Source organism: Neoarius graeffei, chromosome 6 (assembly GCF_027579695.1).
Source record: "Neoarius graeffei isolate fNeoGra1 chromosome 6, fNeoGra1.pri, whole genome shotgun sequence".
In the NCBI taxonomy this organism is placed as follows: Eukaryota; Metazoa; Chordata; class Actinopteri; order Siluriformes; family Ariidae; genus Neoarius; species Neoarius graeffei.
In genome coordinates this window covers 103,938,725-103,957,155 of record NC_083574.1, presented here as the reverse complement: position 1 = coordinate 103,957,155, position 18,431 = coordinate 103,938,725, and the positions used below count along the sequence as shown (strand labels likewise).

Below are 18,431 nucleotides of genomic sequence, written 5' to 3'. Positions count from 1 at the left end.
TAAAAATGGACTCTTCCAAATTATTACGCAAAATAGAGTTTCAAAAGATTTTTGTTCTTGTAAAGAACTAAAAATGGCCATTTGTGAAATTGGAAGCATTAGTAGGTGATAATTACTGGAATCAAAACCTAGTTCAATCAAAACATCTTATAGTTCAAATTGCATTACTGGATTTGTAGCAGATTCAGAGCCCAGTGGGGCTACCCAACTCCCTGGGGTCAAGCAGATGATGATGGTGAGGACGATGATGATAAAAAGTAGCAAATGTCACAAGAGCAATAAACAAAACCTCTTCCAAGCAGTGCAGATTTCCCACCATTGTTATTTTATCCACTTTGCTTCAACCAATCACCAGCAACTATCATTTAGGAAATCTTTGTCCTATTAATTTGCTCATACCTGTCTGAATGCTCTATTAATCATGGGAAACACGTCTGATCACGAAAATGGGGGACTTATACACACATACATACACACACACTACAATAAGAAATGTAATTTGTTGCCCCCCCAAATAAACCAAATGCCCACCCAAGCATGACATCCTGGCAACGCCTCTGCGGTCACTTTGAAATGTCCTTATTTTTGAAAGAAAAGCACTGTTCTTTTCAATGAAGATCACTTTAAACTAATCAGAAATCCACTCTATACATTGCTAATGTGGTAAATGACTATTCTAGCTGCAAATGTGTGGTTTTTGGTGCAATATCTCCATAGGTGTATAGAGGCCCATTTCCAGCAACTCTCACTCCAGTGTTCTAATGGTACAATGTGTTTGCTCATTGCCTCAGAAGGCTAATGGATGATTAGAAAACCCTTGTACAATCATGTTAGCACAGCTGAAAACAGTTTAGCTCTTTAGAGAAGCTATAAAACTGACCTTCCTTTGAGCAGATTGAGTTTCTGGAGCATCACATTTGTGGGGTCGATTAAATGCTCAAAATGGCCAGAAAAATGTCTCGACTATATTTTCTATTCATTTTACAACTTATGGTGGTAAATAAAAGTGTGACTTTTCATGGAAAACACAAAATTGTCTGGGTGACCCCAAACTTTTGAATGGTAGTGTATGACAGGACATAAGAGTCGGATAGTCATTTGTGGGCGTGCAGCGCGTTGCTCTGTCTAGTGGCAAATCCTCTGCTGCTTTTAGGATTACCCATATTTAAATTATTAGAACTTAATACAATATTAACTAATACACAATGATTGTATAGTGGTTTTTGATTAATGTAAATAGAATAAATAAAACAGAAGCTATCCCCTTAATTTTCAAAAAGAAAGTACAAGGAAAATGAACAAAAATAATATAACACAATATACTTCTACAGAGTTCAAACTGACTGTTACCTTTTGTTGCATTTTACATTCTATAAAAAAGCAATTTACAAAACTATAACTACCCATACAAAACAAGGCAAATACCTCATATAGGATATTACAACACTTTAAAAATCAACACACTGCTACATACATATATGACAGGACATGAGAGTCGGATAGTCATTTGTGGGCGTGCAGCGCATTGCTCTGTCTGAAGACATTGTGTAAGTGTCAGCTAGCGCTAATGTTAACTAGCGCGATACGAGAGGAATTTTTACTGGCGGCAAAACACATAAAAATCAAATCATGAACTTTAATAAAACCATAACGAGTTTAACCTGAAACATGTGACAGACAACCAAATACAGCCAGCGAACACTTATGTGCTGTTTTGAGCAATTTCACATTCTTTTGTCCATGGCTAGTCACAGACACGTTATCTCGTGGCAGATCCTCCGCTGCTTTGAGGATTACCCGTAATCCATCGCTATTCCTACTCAGTCAATGCAGGCGCACACTTGCTACAGCAGGTGGCACATTTTACCCATTTAGCAGGATTTAACGGAATCTTTTTCATTATGTTATATGTGGACATGCTCTTCTCACACCAGTATTTTTTTCCCAAAGTTTGGTCATGTAAAGCCTCCTTTACCTGCTAGTTTTGTGTATCATTATCTCTTAGCTGAAATGCACCAGAGTGTACCTTTTGGAGTCGTGTGCCAGTCCTGGATGCCATGCAAAATGCCATGTTTCCAGGGTCTTATTATCCACTGACATGGGTATGAGTCCATTCTCTTTCAAAGGTGTTTTAGGTGAAACAATATTTTTAGTCCAATACTTTCCCGGATTTCATACCACGTTTTGATTCTATGTATCAAGACAGGGTTGCTAGTTGTAGGTGTCCATTTGTAGACAAAGTCTGCAGGAACATTTTCTTTAAGAGCATACATTCCAACTGAAACCCAAGCTGGAACATTTCCCTTTTCAAAAAGAAAAGAAACAAGTCAAGAGCTACAGAACCAGTGAGCATTATGCATTTATGAATTAAACACATGCATTTAAAAAATGGTTGGATTTTATGATAAAATGCCACACATCAATCAGTAATATTATTATGATTAATATGATTTGATGTTAACTGAGGTTAATTTATATGGTGTGCAGGTTGGGTTTTTTGTGTTGGTCGCTTTCTGAAGAAGAGAACGACAAAGATTTCCAGCGAGCGGGAGGTGCGGCGAGGATCCTGCCGTGGCATGTGCATACATGTCAACCTATACGGAATGTCCGTATTTTATACGGATTTGATTCAATAAACGTAGTATACGGGCGTATAAATAAAGTTATACGGATTCTTTAAAAAAAACTTCAATATTTGTTTAGAGCTATAATCAATTCCCACGACAGCCAGTAAAGAGTCTTATGAAATCGCGCGTTATCTTGTGGTAGCGAGACTTCGTTCCACTTTTGATCATGCGCACACCGCATTGCGAGAATCCCGCCAACCCGGAAGTCATAGACAAACATAGACGCCGCCTTCTGCGTAGAATCATACGTCATCCTCGCCGCTAAATTGGATGTGGCAAAGTGGCGATTCTGAGAATAAAGATGCCTCATTCGTGTGCTGCGTTTAACTGTACCAACAGGTTTACCGTCCAAACGAGATCCCATGGGATTACCTTTCACAGGTGAGACTGGAAAAATACTTTTCATTGTATTTGGTCATTATAACGTAATTTTACGAACAGATTTTCCTGGCTTTGTGGCTAATATGAAGTCTCGCGCATAACAGCCGCTCGGTGAAACCCGTCTCCAAACAACGAAGTATTTCCTTCGTAACTACGCTGATAACACTTTTTGTGTTTTTGTCAAACATTGGAGCTTTGTATTCATTCTGAAGGTTTATTGTTATTAATATTGAATAAAAAGTAACTGGGATATATCATTGTTAATTATCATTCAAATTTTAGGTAAATTATTTTAATTTGCATTTTATACGGATTTTATAAGGGAAATACGGATTTTGGAGGTTGGTTATACAGGTTTGATTGACCAAAGGTTGACATGTATGCATGTGTGGAGAAAGAGAGAGTCTCGAGTTGATGCTCTGGGACGCGTTGGATTTCCACATAAAGAATCAGATAAGCTTGCGCAAAGAGAATAAAAGACTAAAAAAGGGGCCCCGAACTAAACTGAATCTGACTAGTTGACTGACTGACTTGACTCAACAGAACTGCACTTGCAAAGAAAAGAAAAGGACAGTTATCTCAATTATCTAATGCAGAAGGATTATAAAAGCAGAGCCTCCAGGATTTCGCGATGTTGCGATTTGCAACTTCAACGCAAATTCAGGGCGGTGCTGCAATTATATCCAATCACCGCAACTTTCCCGCAAATCTGACCAATCGTTGGCGTCACATTGTGGTGACGTCGACAAACTACCTTCCGCCTTACTTCCAGTGTTGCCAGATTGGGCGGTTTCAAGTGCATTTTGGAGGATTTGAACATATTTTGGGCTGGAAAACGTCAGCAGTATCTGGCAACATTGCATGATGTGCGAGTCAGTGTTTATGTAGGCTTAAATTCTGTTACTGAAAGTGTGTTATGTTTACAGTGAAGGACTGTGTGCACTTTATTTTTTACTTAATACAAGAAATTAATGGATGCCAACATTTTTGCCAAAATGGTATTTTATTTTCCATTGTTTAGGCAGCTTCAGCATCATACTGTGAGATTCTGTTCAAATTGTTTTTTTCTTCTATGAAGCCTGAGCCATTTATTTTATTAGTTTATAATTATTAATTTAGTCTTCAGGAGAGACTGCCTGCACACAGTACTAGTATTAATAGTTTTTTTTTTCTTACATGAAAGCTGAGGCATTTATATTATATTTTAAGGTAACTTCATGTTGTGCTGTGAGGTTCTCTGCACTTTAACTTTTGCACCAACAGGTGCATTTGGATAAGTAAAGCCTATTTTTCTGCATTTTTGTAGTCCTGGTAATCTTTTATATTGGTAAAGTTGTTTATAGGACCATTTCTCAGTGTCTTTGTTTTTTTTAATCAATAGTTTTTCAGTAATAACTTTAATATTTAACATATCACTCAATTTTAATCACAAAAAGAGAAAATCGCAACAATTTCTCGCAACTTTCACTTCCTCCCGCAATGTAATCGCAACAAAAACCTAAAAAACACCGCAACTTTCATCGCAATTTTTTGCAAACCCCCGCAACATCAGACATTTTAGCCCGCAACAATCACAAAAAAGGCCCGCAGAATCCTGGGGGGACTGATAAAGAGACTGATTGTGATACTACCTCAGGAACGAACTGTAGAGGTGGACACTTTAATTTTGTTGTTTTTTTATGACTTTGATGTGAATACCGAATTGAAAGTTACCATTGGAATTGAAAAGCGGTGACCAAAGTGGTACATTTCTGTTGATCCATTTATTATTATTATTATTATTATTAATTTAATTTCAAGTGAATCTAAGTTAACATTTAAAAAGATAAAGGGGAAACATCTTGGTTTATTCAGTTATTGAATTATTTAATTTATTTTGTGAAATAAATGTACTGGGTTTTTTTTTTCCCCATTCCTACATTGTTGCCTTTGTGTTTTGCTTCCCATCCTCCTTACCAGGCCTGTGTGTGTGATGATTATGGAACGGTTTACTTCACAATTGGCTAATTGGCTCATTTCAAGTAGTGGTTATGAGTAGTCTAAGGTTTGAGGATGCATTTGCCTCCAAACATTTGTTAGGTTTAAATCCTTCATGAATGATCGAGTAGTTGAGGCCGACTTAGTTTTAAAGATGGAGGTTGCTAATTTGTCTAAAATTTAATCTAAACAGAAATTAAAATCTCCTCCCATAAGAATATGTTTGTGGCCTCCTGATACTTTAAGAAAAATGTCTTGAATAAAGGAAACGTCATCATAGTTTGGGGCAAAGAGGTTTAGTAAGGTCCAGTGTCCCGAATAGATCCGGCAATTTATTAAAACATAGCGGCCTAATGGATCACTGATCGTTTCCTGAACAGTGATGGGAATGTTTTTATTTATCAAAATAGCAACTCCTCTCGCCTTAGAGCTGAAAGATGAAGAAAAGACTTGGCCTATCCACCCTCTCTTTAATTTGTTGTGCTCTTGCGCAGTAAGATGGGTCTCCTGGATAAAGGTTATATCCGTTTCAGTCTTTTTTAAATATGTTAACACCCTTTTCCTCTTAACGAGCCCATTTAGACCATTGACATTAAAGCTGACAAATTTCACCACCTTGTTCATGTGAAAAATATAGAGGTATGACAGTAACTCGCCTTGTAATCTGTCGTCAATAAGTTTTAAAGACAATGCCTCTCTTTTGATCAAACTAAACACAAAAAACAAACGAATGAAACCAAAGCCTCCCCGTCCCCTTGAGTGCCGACCCCCTGAACACTCGGCCCCATCCAAAATCACCTCCCGGGGCCTCCGTTGGACGCTGCCTAAATGTATCTTGCCTAACTAATACCTTGTCGGGCCCAGAGCTCAATTGTAAAGAAACTTATAATCACTCTGTATATAAGCAAACTGAAATGTAAACATTTTAACACCCGCTTTAAAAGTAAATAAAAGTTCTATCAGATGCAGCCTCAGAACAGTAGGCTAAGTTCCCTTTTCTGTCCATAATGTCCAAAAAATAAAGAAGTTATGACAGGGATATCGTTGCATTTGTAAAAGTCACTAGATAGTTCATGGAGAGGATCTGTACAAATGTCGTTCTCCTTTCAGCATTAGCAGAGCTCCAGAGCTGCACCTGTAGTCCCCGGTGTCGATCAGGACCCAGCTCCTCCCGGGAAGTCTCGGAGAAAAGATGCCGCCGCTTCGGGTGTCTTGAAAAACTTCTTCTCTCCATCAGGCAGAACGACTCTCAAAATCGCTGGCTGGAGAAGGCTGAATTGGAGCTTCTTTGCATGCAGCTCCTTCTTAACATTGTTGTTTTCCTTTCTGCGCCTCACCAGGTTTGCACTCAGATCCGGGAAAAACAGCACCGCGTTCCCATTGAAAGTGATCGGCCCACCTTTTTCTCTGGATCTCTTAGTGGCTGTTCGGAGAATTTTATCACAGTCCTGGTAGTTGAGCAGACGGATGAGGATGGGTCTGGGCTGTTTATCTGTTGGTTGGCGGGATGTCGGGGATCGATGCGCTCCTTCAATAATCAGTGGCTCGGGAAAGTGCTGTCGTCCCAGCACGGAGGGATCCAATCTGTAAAAAAGCGCACTGGATCTGTTCCCTCTCCGCCCTCTTGTAGGTTAACAATGCGGACATTATTGCGTGGGCTTTGATTCTCCAGTTGGTCTGCTTTGTCCATGAGAAACTCCTTCTCCTTTATCAGGCTGAAAACACGGGAATCCAGTTCAGTTAGCTTGTCTTCGGCTGGGCTAATTCATTCCTCCGTAACGCGTGAGCACATCCCGTCTATCACTGTTTTCAACCCCGAGATAGAATGGTTAATTTCGGCTGTTTTGGCGTCGAGCTTCTGGGAGAGTGCTTCATTTCCGCGTTTTCTCTCTTGTAATATTGCGAGGCTTCCTTCCACTTCACGCTGCTCTTTCACGGCCATGTTGCACTCGGCGCTCGGTTCATGTGCTGCTTCCCGAGAGGAAAAGTGATCAATAATCGAGCTTTGAGTCTTGTTTCGAGGTCTCAAGTCCATATTACATCAACCAGGTGAAGTTAGAGGTAGAGCGGGTGTAATTTATAAGTTAAAACCGAGTTTTCTGTGGGAGCTCCGGAACAGACATCTTCCTAGCTCAGCTGCATCACGTGAGGCCCCCCCAGCTTCAGGCATTAGTCCTTTAATACATTTCTCATAAGATTCTGTTACCAAAACTTGGGTAAAAATAACACACTTTTTTTTTTTAATTTGTCCCAGCAATTTATTATTTTGAATGAGGCGGGGAATGTGGAGCCCCACCCAAGGGCTACGGTGAGGAATAAGGTTAGGGGTGGGGCTACATGTATAGCCACGCCCCAGGGGTTAGGGGTGGAGCTACACATGCCCCACCTCGTTCTCCGGGCTGCAGCCAGGACCTTCTCCCTGAGCATACTGAAAATGAAACTTTATCCCAAAAAACTCAAACCTGATCATCCAAAGTGTGGGATTTCTTTAAACAGAGACCGAATAAAATAGAGCTCTGCATGGTTTGTAAAACTAAAATGGCCTTCTACAGGAGCACAAACACTATACACGAATATCTCAAAAGTAAACGTCCTGTGGCTCTCTGACTTCAAAACCAAAAGACAGCAGCGTAAGTGTTTATTTAATTATTGATTATTATGCAAATAAGGAGTTAAATTCAGCTATGTTCTGGAAAGCAGCGTCGCCATCCAAGTCATGAACATCTGCTCTATCCTCACTGTAAGCAGGTAATTTCCATTAACATTACACTGTCAGTCAGTATAAACAAACCTTTTACAGATAAATAATGCAAGTTCATTTCTGATTACAATCAGCACGAGCCGTTGAAATAAATCCAACTCAACACTATTTACACTAATTAATAGCATGATATAGGAAACAACATCTTTCCTAATGAGGCCTACACTGCATAAATCTAAAGTGTTGTGATGAATAATATCATGAGGTAAAAGTTACAGTTTGAAATGGTTCCTTCATTCATAGATTTCATGTGAAAATGTCACTGATTTTTGTGTCTCAGGAAGAGTTAAAGTATTTTTATGAGAAAATATTTGAATAAAAGTTTGAAAGATTAAAGGTAGAAGTTATGGTTATTATTTATTGGTTAGCTCACCAAAGAATTAATTGACTAATTAGAAAATCAATATATTAATTTAAAAAATCATTAGGACAATCAACTAATTAAAATAAATAATAATTAAAAAAATTGTTCATTGTAGCCTTCGTGTAAAGACACCAGGAGAATATTCCAGATATTTAAAAAAAAAAATTAACATTTTAGTAACATACATACAATCAATTTATTTAAAAAAAGTGCATGTGTGAATGAGAACGACAGCAGAGTCCGACTTTCTAACATTCTTCCCATAATGTGTGTTTCAGTGTGTGTGGGATTAGAGAGTGAGGGTTATCGGTGCTTTCATTACAAATGAAGTTGTCCATGTGATATTTATTAAACAAACACATTCACTGTGTTCAGCTCTGAAAGTTCCTTTGCAGAAGAAAGGAACAGAAACCAGAACAAACTTCCTTTTCAGTAAATGGACTGAATGAAATCTGAGCGTCAGTCACCAGGATGTTTGTAGCCCGTATTGGTGAGGGATTTTTTTTGTCCTTTTCTAGTCCATGTTTTGTGGTTTGGAGGTGGGAACGCTTGTGTAGCCTTTATTTTGTAGATTCTGTGAACTACTGGTGTGACTTTTCTCTGTGCAGTCCTTTGTTGTGTTCCCCCTCCTGCCCTGGTCTGGCTCGCTGGAGACATTGTCCACACTGCTTCCTCACTGTGGGACGAGTTCCATTTTTCCCTCTCTTTGGTCATGCTGCAGTGTCGACGACTCACTTTCTAAAGTCGGCTGCTGATCAGAATTTCTAATACCAGGGACGTAATATGTAATAGTAAACCCAAAAGCTTTCATTTTCTCCCATGTGGTCTAATAATATCTGTAAGACGAAAACAGAAAAAAAGACAGGTTTCAACATTGTGATCAATATAAATTATCTTACTCAGGAACTATATCTGTTTTCCCTTGTAATTATCACTTTATTAAAATATTTTAAATAAATCACATTTGGTTAAATCACATTCGCACTTCAGTAAATGCAGTATAAAAATAAATGTGAATGAACAGTTGATCATTGTGTGTGTGTGTGTGTGTGTGTGTGTGTGTGTGTGAGTGAGTTTAGAGCATGTTGGACTCGTGTAAGCTGTTATTCCTGCTGAAATGAAAGTAAAACTGCAGTGGTATTTCTGTGTAGAACAGTAACAGCTCAGTTCAAAGTGTACTTCGTGTACTCGAATCAAATTACAGCCACAACTAACAATTAGCATGCAGTGATTGTTAGCATTATGTTTGAATTCTGATATTGAGTTCTGATGGGATATTCTATGCGCTTCTGTCAATACGATTATCATCGGTACATTCTGTTGATTTGTCCCCATTACATTACTCGAACAGACATGACATTCTTGCTCTTACATTATATTTTAGAGGAAATATACATTCAGTCCTGTGTGTGTTAAGTTCACTTACATTAGCCGGCCTCCTGAACTTTTCAGCAACTCCTCGAGCTGTGTGAGTGAATCTTTTAGTTCATTCTCTCTCAGATCCAGCACTTTCAGATGTGAGGAGTTTGAGCTCAGAGCTGCAGTCAGAGCAGCACCGCCTCTCTCTGTTATTCTGCACTGAGATAACCTGCAGACAGGGAGATAATGACGTACGTGTGAACATGAAGAGATTCATGAACTCATCGTGAATGTAACACAAACACAGATGTTAATACAGAGATGAAGATCTTGTCAGTTTTGTTCGTGTGCATCTGGAAAGCTCTGATTCACGGAAAACTATTAAAGATTGTGATCTCAGTTCAGTGTTTCATCACTGAGTTACTCACAGCAGTGTCTCCAGTTTACACTCGTGTTTCTTCAGTAGATCACAGAGCTTCTCCACTCCTGAGTCTCCCAGTTCACACCAACGCAGATCCAGCTCTCTGATGTGTGATGGATTTGTACAGAGAGCTGAAGCCAAAGCAGTGCAGGATTTCTCACTGACGCTGTTCCACAGTCTGCAGAAAGGAAACGGCATTTAGTCCATCAGGACAGAAAAAAAGAAAAGAGACCAGAGGTGAATTTTTTTTTCTTTTTTTTTTTTTTTTTAAATTCTGATTTCTTTTTATCCAAGTGTTATCTCATGTACACTAAGGGAGTATTGTTCAGTGGTTACATTGCCCCCCAGAAACACACACACACTAATTGTGCTGCCTTTTGTGAACTTATTTGGACCTTATGCCTGTTACATGACAATAAGACCCACTTCAAAAGTTTTATTGACACGTTTTAATGGCAACCTCCATCTTCCTCCCCTCGAACGACCACATCCACTTCCGCTCCTTTCACAATACGAGTTTCACCTTTGTCATTCAGTGTAAGGAAACATATGTGAACATATACAGATTTAGCAAATTAAATACAACAAAAATCATAAACATGCAAAACTGTATGTCTTATCTGAAAGTTAACAACGCCAATCACTAGACTGATAATTCAGTGTATTTTTGTGAGCTGCTGTGACTTTTCTTATTTGTAAGATAGAAGTGTAAAGGATGGAATGATGAAGTACATGTAAATAAAATGTAAATATTATTTTGGGTAATATTAGCCTCTTTTAAAACTGTTAAAAATAACGAGTTTTTAAACTAAGTTTTCACCGTCTGTTCAGTATTAGTGCTGACAGCTGTTTACAGCTGTTTACTAGTGCTGAGCCAGTGTGTGTTACTGTCAGAAAACTTGTGTTGAATTACAGTATGGTTTTCTTTAATGTACCGTCCATTGCAGGGCTCCATGCACACACACTTTTACACACTCATTCACACCTAAAGGGCAGTTTATCTTCATCAGTCCCACCACTAGCAGGCGCCCTTGTTCTGCATTATTATAAAACTTAGTGTGCTTCATCACTGAGTTACTCACCGCAGTGTCTCCAGTTTACACTCGTGTTTCTTCAGTAGATCACAGAGCTTCTCCACTCCTGAGTCTCCCAGTTCACACCCACTCAGATCCAGCTCTCTGATGTGTGATGGATTTGTACAGAGAGCTGAAGCCAAAGCAGTGCAGGATTTCTCATTGACGCTCTTCCACAGTCTGCAGAAAGGAAATAGCATAAAGTGTTCTCATGTACAATAAGGGAGTATTGTTCAATGGTTACATTGACCCCAGAACACACACACACTCTTATTGAAGCTGCTTTTGTTAATTTATTTGGACCTTATGCCAATCATCCGTCCATTATCCGTAACTGCTTATCCTGTGCAGGGTTGCGGGCGGGCTGGATCCTATCCCAGCTGACTGAGCGAGAGGCAGGGTTCACAGGGCTGACACACAGAGATACACAACCATTCACATTCACACCAACGGTCAGTTTAGAGCCACCAGTTATCCTAACCTGCATGTCTTTGGACTGTGGGGGAAACCGGAGCACCCGGAGGAAACCCACACAGACACGGGGAGAACATGAAAACTCCACACAGAAAGGCCACATCAACCACTGGGCTCGAACCCAGAACCTTCTTGCTGTGAGGCGACAGTGCTAACCACTACACCAGGGGTTCTCAACCTTTTCTACTTTCAGGCCCACCTATTCATATTTGTAACGAGTCGGGGCCCATTAAAAAAAGATCTCCAATTATTTTGGCTCATCTATTCTCTTAGAATCTAATAATCTACTGTAAAGTGTATTAATGGAACACAACATCACTCCCTGTTACAGATGGGAGCCCAGGAATTCAATAAATGCAGTAAAAACAAACTGTTTTTGTCAGGTATGCGAGAGAGGCGGCTGTATGTGCAGAAGTGTTCAGTTTAATACAGTGCAATATATACACAAAGTGCAGAAAACACACACAAAGGCAAACAGTCCAAAACGGCAGGCAAGATCGGAAACATGAAAACGGGCAAAGGGTCGGTCGAGGCGCAAACAGTACATCAAAGGCACAACGAGAACAAGGCGCAAGAATCAAGAAACCAGGAAAACAAGAACACGGGAAGAAAGGCTCGGTAATGCGTACTTAATGTAGTGTAATACTTCGCGATGCTACTGCATCAGCGCAGTCCTTAAATAGCCAAACGGAGAGTTCGCTAATTGAGTTCAGGTGCGTCTTGCTCATGGCGCGCGTGCTGGAGCTCACTCGGTGCTCACACAGCCCGAGGCATGCCTTCAGGTGCACACGCCACAGCGCACAGGACTGACAGTTTTTAATTGTAGGTTTTGTATTTAAAACTGTATGGATGTGCCAGAAGCCAAACCCATGCATGCAGGTCATTCTCAGCCCAAAGGGATTAATGATCCAAAAGTGGAGTCTGGTCCATTCACACAAGAACTTACTGCCATGTTTGTGTTCAGCAAACAAGCAAGTTATTAAAACCAAGAAGTGGATATACAACCCCGATTCCAAAAAAGTTGGGACAAAGTACAAATTGTAAATAAAAATGGAATGCAATAATTTACAAATCTCAAAAACTGATATTGTATTCACAATAGAACATAGACAACATATCAAATGTCAAAAGTGAGACATTTTGAAATTTCATGCCAAATATTGACTCATTTGAAATTTCATGACAGCAACACATCTCAAAAAATTTGGGACAGGAGCAATAAGAGGCTGGAAAAGTTAAAGGTACAAAAAAGGAACAGCTGGAGGACCAAATTGCAACTCATTAGGTCAGTTGGCAATAGGTCATTAACATGACTGGGTATAAAAAGAGCATCTTGGAGTGGCAGCGGCTCTCAGAAGTAAAGATGGGAAGAGGATCACAAATCCCCCTAATTCTGCGCCGACAAATAGTGGAGCAATATCAGAAAGGAGTTCGACAGTGTAAAATTGCAAAGAGTTTGAACATATCATCATCTACAGTGCATAATATCATCAAAAGATTCAGAGAATCTGGAAGAATCTCTATGCGTAAGGGTCAAGGCCGGAAAACCATACTGGCTGCCCGTGATCTTCGGGCCCTTAGATGGCACTGCATCACATACAGGCATGCTTCTGTATTGGAAATCACAAAATGGGCTCAGGAATATTTCCAGAGAACATTATCTGTGAACACAATTCACCGTGCCATCCGCCGTTGCCAGCTAAAAGTCTATAGTTCAAAGAAGAAGCCGTATCTAAACATGATCCAGAAGCGCAGACGTCTTCTCTGGGCCAAGGCTCAGACGGTGGCAAAGTGGAAAACTGTTCTGTGGTCAGACGAATCAAAATTTGAAGTTCTTTATGGAAATCAGGGACGCCGTGTCATTCGGACTAAAGAGGAGAAGGACGACCCAAGTTGTTATCAGCGCTCAGTTCAGAAGCCTGCATCTCTGATGGTATGGGGTTGCATTAGTGCATGTGGCATGGGCAGCTTACACATCTGGAAAGACACCATCAATGCTGAAAGGTATATCCAGGTTCTAGAGCAACATATGCTCCCATCCAGACAACGTCTCTTTCAGGGAAGACCTTGCATTTTCCAACATGACAATGCCAAACCACATACTGCATCAATTACAGCATCATGGCTGCGTAGAAGAAGGGTCCGGGTACTGAACTGGCCAGCCTGCAGTCCAGATCTTTCACCCATAGAAAACATTTGGCGCATCATAAAACGGAAGATACGACAAAAAAGACCTAAGACAGTTGAGCAACTAGAATCCTACATTAGACAAGAATGGGTTAACATTCCTATCCCTAAACTTGAGCAACTTGTCTCCTCAGTCCCCAGACGTTTGCAGACTGTTGTAAAGAGAAAAGGGGATGTCTCACAGTGGGGAAACATGGCCTTGTCCCAACTTTTTTGAGATGTGTTGTCATGAAATTTAAAATCACCTAATTTTTCTCTTTAAATGATACATTTTCTCAGTTTAAACATTTGATATGTCATCTATGTTCTATTCTGAAAAAATATGGAATTTTGAAACTTCCACATCATTGCATTCCGTTTTTATTTACAATTTGTACTTTGTCCCAACTTTTTTGGAATCGGGGTTGTAGAACCCACTCAATGGGATTAGATCCTTACACGCTAACAAAGAACGATTTTTCCTATGAGTTGGAAAATTATCCATCCGTTGAGTTCCCCGACATCTCAGACTACCTGCTGCTGCAGACATCGTTCTACACGGACACACAGATGAAAACCTGGAAAATCCTGGAGGAGAACAACTTTTTATCTGTGGCTGGGTTAAAGATCTGAGGATCAGGACACTATGAGATAGACGGCGGTAGACGGATCTAAGTGCAGGAAGAGTGTTTATTAGCAGGCGTGATATTTAAGTCAAGTTGATTTGAATAGTGCTTTTAACAAACAGACATTGTTGCAAAGCAGCTTTACAGAAAATGAAAGAATTTAAACATGAGCTAATTTTATCCCGAATCTATCCCCAGTGATCAAGCCTGTGGCGACGGTGGTGAGGAAAAACTCAGATGACATGAGGAAGAAACCTTGAGAGGAACCAGACTCAACAGGGAACCCATCCTCATCTGGGTGATAACAGAAAGCATGAGTATAAATAACTCACTTCTATAACTGTGTCCTATAGAGTCACAAAGTATAACTGTGGAACCAGGAAATTCATTATTGTTTTAACAGTAAGTCTGTGTTGCTGAAGTTATAAACTGTTCATTATGACAGCACAGTCATACAAAGCTCGTGGCAAAAGATCCCCGTGGCCTCAGCCGCGGTGATGAGGAGACTGCCCCAGCAGCAAAACAGGTGAAACTTACAGGAGGAGGAGTACGGCAGGTAACACCGCAGGCAGAAATAAATAAGCTAGTAGCAGCCTATGTCGTGGAGGACATGGTTCCCTTGTCTACAGTAGAATCACCCCGTTTCAGGAAAATATTAAACAAAATACCAACAACGCGAGCGCCCATATCAGACATAAAAACATTGTCAAGTTACTTGAGCAGATGTTATGCTGTAATGGAATCAGATCTTAAAAAGACATTTGAGACCATGGAATATATTTCCACAATGGCAGATATGTGGACTGCTAACAATAAAAGTTCTCAGAATGACTGCTCACTGGATTGATGAGAACTTTAAGCGTGAGAAGGCTGCCATTGCCTGCAAAGGGTCAGAGGGCGACATACCTACGACGTAATAGTCAGCGAAATAGAGCAAGTGCATTCAAGTTATGGACTAACTCAAAAAGTTGTAAAGTGTGTCACAGATAATGGGAGTAATTTTCTTAAGGCCTTTCGAATGTTTGAGATGCAACCTGAAGGGTCCTTAAAGTGCCATTCCACCATTGGATGTATTCTTTTGCATAAAATACAATATATTTTATGACAACATGACTAGACAGAGAAATCTTTTAGCTTCAAAATGATATATCAAACACAATTTTTTGACGACAAGTATATTAATTTTGCGACCAAAGTCACCTACCCTTTTAATTTCCGCACGGTAGTGAAACGTGATGTCATCGGCAGGTTCCCCTTCTTGTGTACCACGTGTCGGTCTATTTTTAGACCAGGAAACCCCCAAAGTGAGAGAGTCATTTCTCCTCGTATATGGGGGCCAAAAAAATTGCGAAAAATTTTGAGTTAATCTTTCAGTTAGCTAGATTGATTGGTATTAGGTAGATTTATTGGTATTATTTTTATCGCGTTCTATCCGCCATTGCTGATATGTGCCACGTCACACGTCACGTGGTACACAAGAAGGGGAACCTGCCGATGACATCACGCGCGGAAATTAAAAGGGTAGGTGACTTTGGTCGCAAAATTAATATACTTGTTGTTGTCAAAAGATTATGTTTGATATATCATTTTGAAGCTAAAAGATTTCTCTATCTAGTGATACCATTTATATATGTTGTCAAAATATATTGTATTTTATGCCAAAGAATACATCCAATGGTGGAATGGCACTTTAAGTGATGAGGAAATCATTGATGAAGAAGGGGTGACTTTCACAGACACTGATCAAGTGCTTTCCACAAATTTTGATGGGCAGTTTTCTCTGCCCCCTCATCTGCGCTGTGCATCCCATACATTGAATTTGATATCTACTACTGATTTAGAGAAATGGGTCACTACTAACAGTGAATGCAGAGCAGTTTACAAAAGTGCTCTTGGAAAGTGTTCAACTCTCTGGAGCAAGACTAGCCGCTCCACTGTGGCATCATTGTCCCTTCTACAACAAGATGGAACTCCCTTTACAATGCTTTGTCTCGCATCACAGACATTCCAATTGCAGAGCTGAACACCCTTTGTTCTAGACTGGAAATCAGAGGCATCACTGAGCGAGAGTATCAGTTCCTGAAGGAGTACTGCACAGTGCTCAAGCCACTTGCTGTGGCATTGGACATTTTACAAGGAGAAGATAACTGCTATTATGGCACTCTCCTGCCAACACTGGAGGTACTTATGTCCAAGTTGCTTGCCCTTAAGAATGGCCTGTCCCGCATGACAGCTGGCATGCCTGAGGACATTGTACAGGTAAATACAATGAACAATAAAATGCCTACATAAAATATATGCTGTATCTATGCATATCAATTATTAACCTATATTTATGGGCCCAATGCATTTTTCATATCGGCCACTTGTAAAGCATGCTACTGCATGCATGTCTAATGTTGTGTCTCATATTGCAGGCAATCAAAGACAGGTTTTCAGACATCTTAGACAGCAAAGATGCCCTCATTGCTGCTGTCACATTGCCCAGATTCAAGGTCCGCTGGCTCAAAGATGAGACAAGGAGGGATGCTGCTAGGAGACTGCTCATTTCAGAGTGTCGGGCTCGGATTCCTGAGGAGGAGCAGGTGAGACCAGCAGAGGCCCCTCCAGTCAGAATGACTTTTTTGCATTTGAGGAGGAGGAGCAGACCTCTTACACTGCAGATACGGAAGTCATGGAATACCTGAAATCACCTAAAACTGACATGGAGGTTCTTAGACAGTTCCCCAGGATCAAAGATATCTCACGGCAATACAACACTCCAACACCACCAAGCGCACCGGTTGAGAGACTTTTCAGTCAGGGTGGCATTGTTCTGACCCCAAGGAGGAACAGACTGACAGGAAATTTGAGAGCATTTTACTAATGAGATACAACCACTGTTTCACCAGAGAGAACGAGAAATGAATTGTGTGGTAAATTTATGTTCTGCATGGCCTGTTCATTGAATATGTTAACATACAGAGTACATTTCCTGTTTCTTCAGTTACAGTTAATGCGGTGAAATTAATGTGTTGCTGTTGACTCACCTGATTGCCTTTGTATAGCCTCCATTTAGTTTTATTTTGTGGATTTTATTTTGAGGCAACTGTTTGTAAGTACAGGGCACAATTCATGCAGTCATGTTTTCAAATGACTGGCATCGTTTCAAATGCCTTCTTTTATATAACCTTTCACTTTGAGCAGTGGTAAAGACTACATTTGTTGCCATTTTTATTTTTGTATCATTTTACACACTTAACTATCTAATTCTAATGAAGCCAGGTTATGCCTTGAACTATGTTCATACTTTGCACAAGGTAATTGTTTTAAAAATAAAGTTAAATGAAAGGCTAGGCTATCTTGTTTGTGCATGTATTTCTGCATAGGGAATTTGGATGAGTGGAAAAAACAAAAAGTAAAGTAACGAGTAGTGAAGTTACTTTTTAAAATTAGTAACAAGTAAAGTAATCCAATTACAGTTCAAAGCAGTAACTAAAGTAAAAAGTAACCAGTTACTTTTTTGTAGTAACTTCCCCAACACTGCTTATGCCAATCACTAGACTGATAATTCAGTGTATTTTTGTGAGCTGCTGTGACTTTTCTTATTTGTAAGATAGAAGTGTAAAGGATGGAATGATGAAGTAAATGTAAATAAAATGTAAATATTATTTTGGGTAATATTAGCCTCTTTTAAAACTGTTAAAAAATAATGACAGTTTTTAAACTAAGTTTTCACCGTCTGTTCAGTATTAGTGCTGACAGATGTTTACAGCTGTTTACTAGTGCTGAGCCAGTGTGTGTTACTGTCAGAAAACTTTGCTGAATTACAGTATGGTTTTCTTTAAAGGAGATACGTAGAGTCTTTATTTTTAAACAAATTTCTGAGGGGATAGTATCTCCATCCTTGAGTCTTGTATGTTGCATAAATGGGAATTAAATATATATTTTTGAGAGTTAAAACCAACCGCAGAGTTGTCATTGGAGCCGCCCCGCTGAGCCAGCCAGTCCTGAGTGCGTAACGTCACAGCGGGAACCGGTTTTAAGGCCGAAGCCTTTTACAGCTATAGACCAAAGTCATATAAAAAAAAAATTATGGTGAAAGTAAGAAATCCTGTTACCGACTCGCTCAACTAAGACTGATTTGACTTCATTGATTGTGGGTTGACTCTCATTAAAACAGGACGGGTGTTATAACTTATGCAACATACATGTACATGCAT

At 39.8% G+C, this 18,431-nt stretch overlaps 1 protein-coding gene across 1 annotated transcript in view; it reads right to left on the bottom strand.

Moving 5' to 3' along the window:
• LOC132888209 (protein NLRC5-like) overlaps window positions 1-18,431 on the bottom strand; it is a 951,571-nt gene that overhangs the window by 169,109 nt on the left and 764,031 nt on the right. The window contains exons 27-29 of the mRNA XM_060924270.1: window positions 10,973-11,143; window positions 9,898-10,068; window positions 9,537-9,698 (exon numbers count right to left, since the gene is read on the bottom strand). Of these exons, the coding sequence (XP_060780253.1) occupies window positions 9,537-9,698; window positions 9,898-10,068; window positions 10,973-11,143 (504 nt within the window). The remainder of the gene's footprint in view (window positions 1-9,536; window positions 9,699-9,897; window positions 10,069-10,972; window positions 11,144-18,431) is intronic.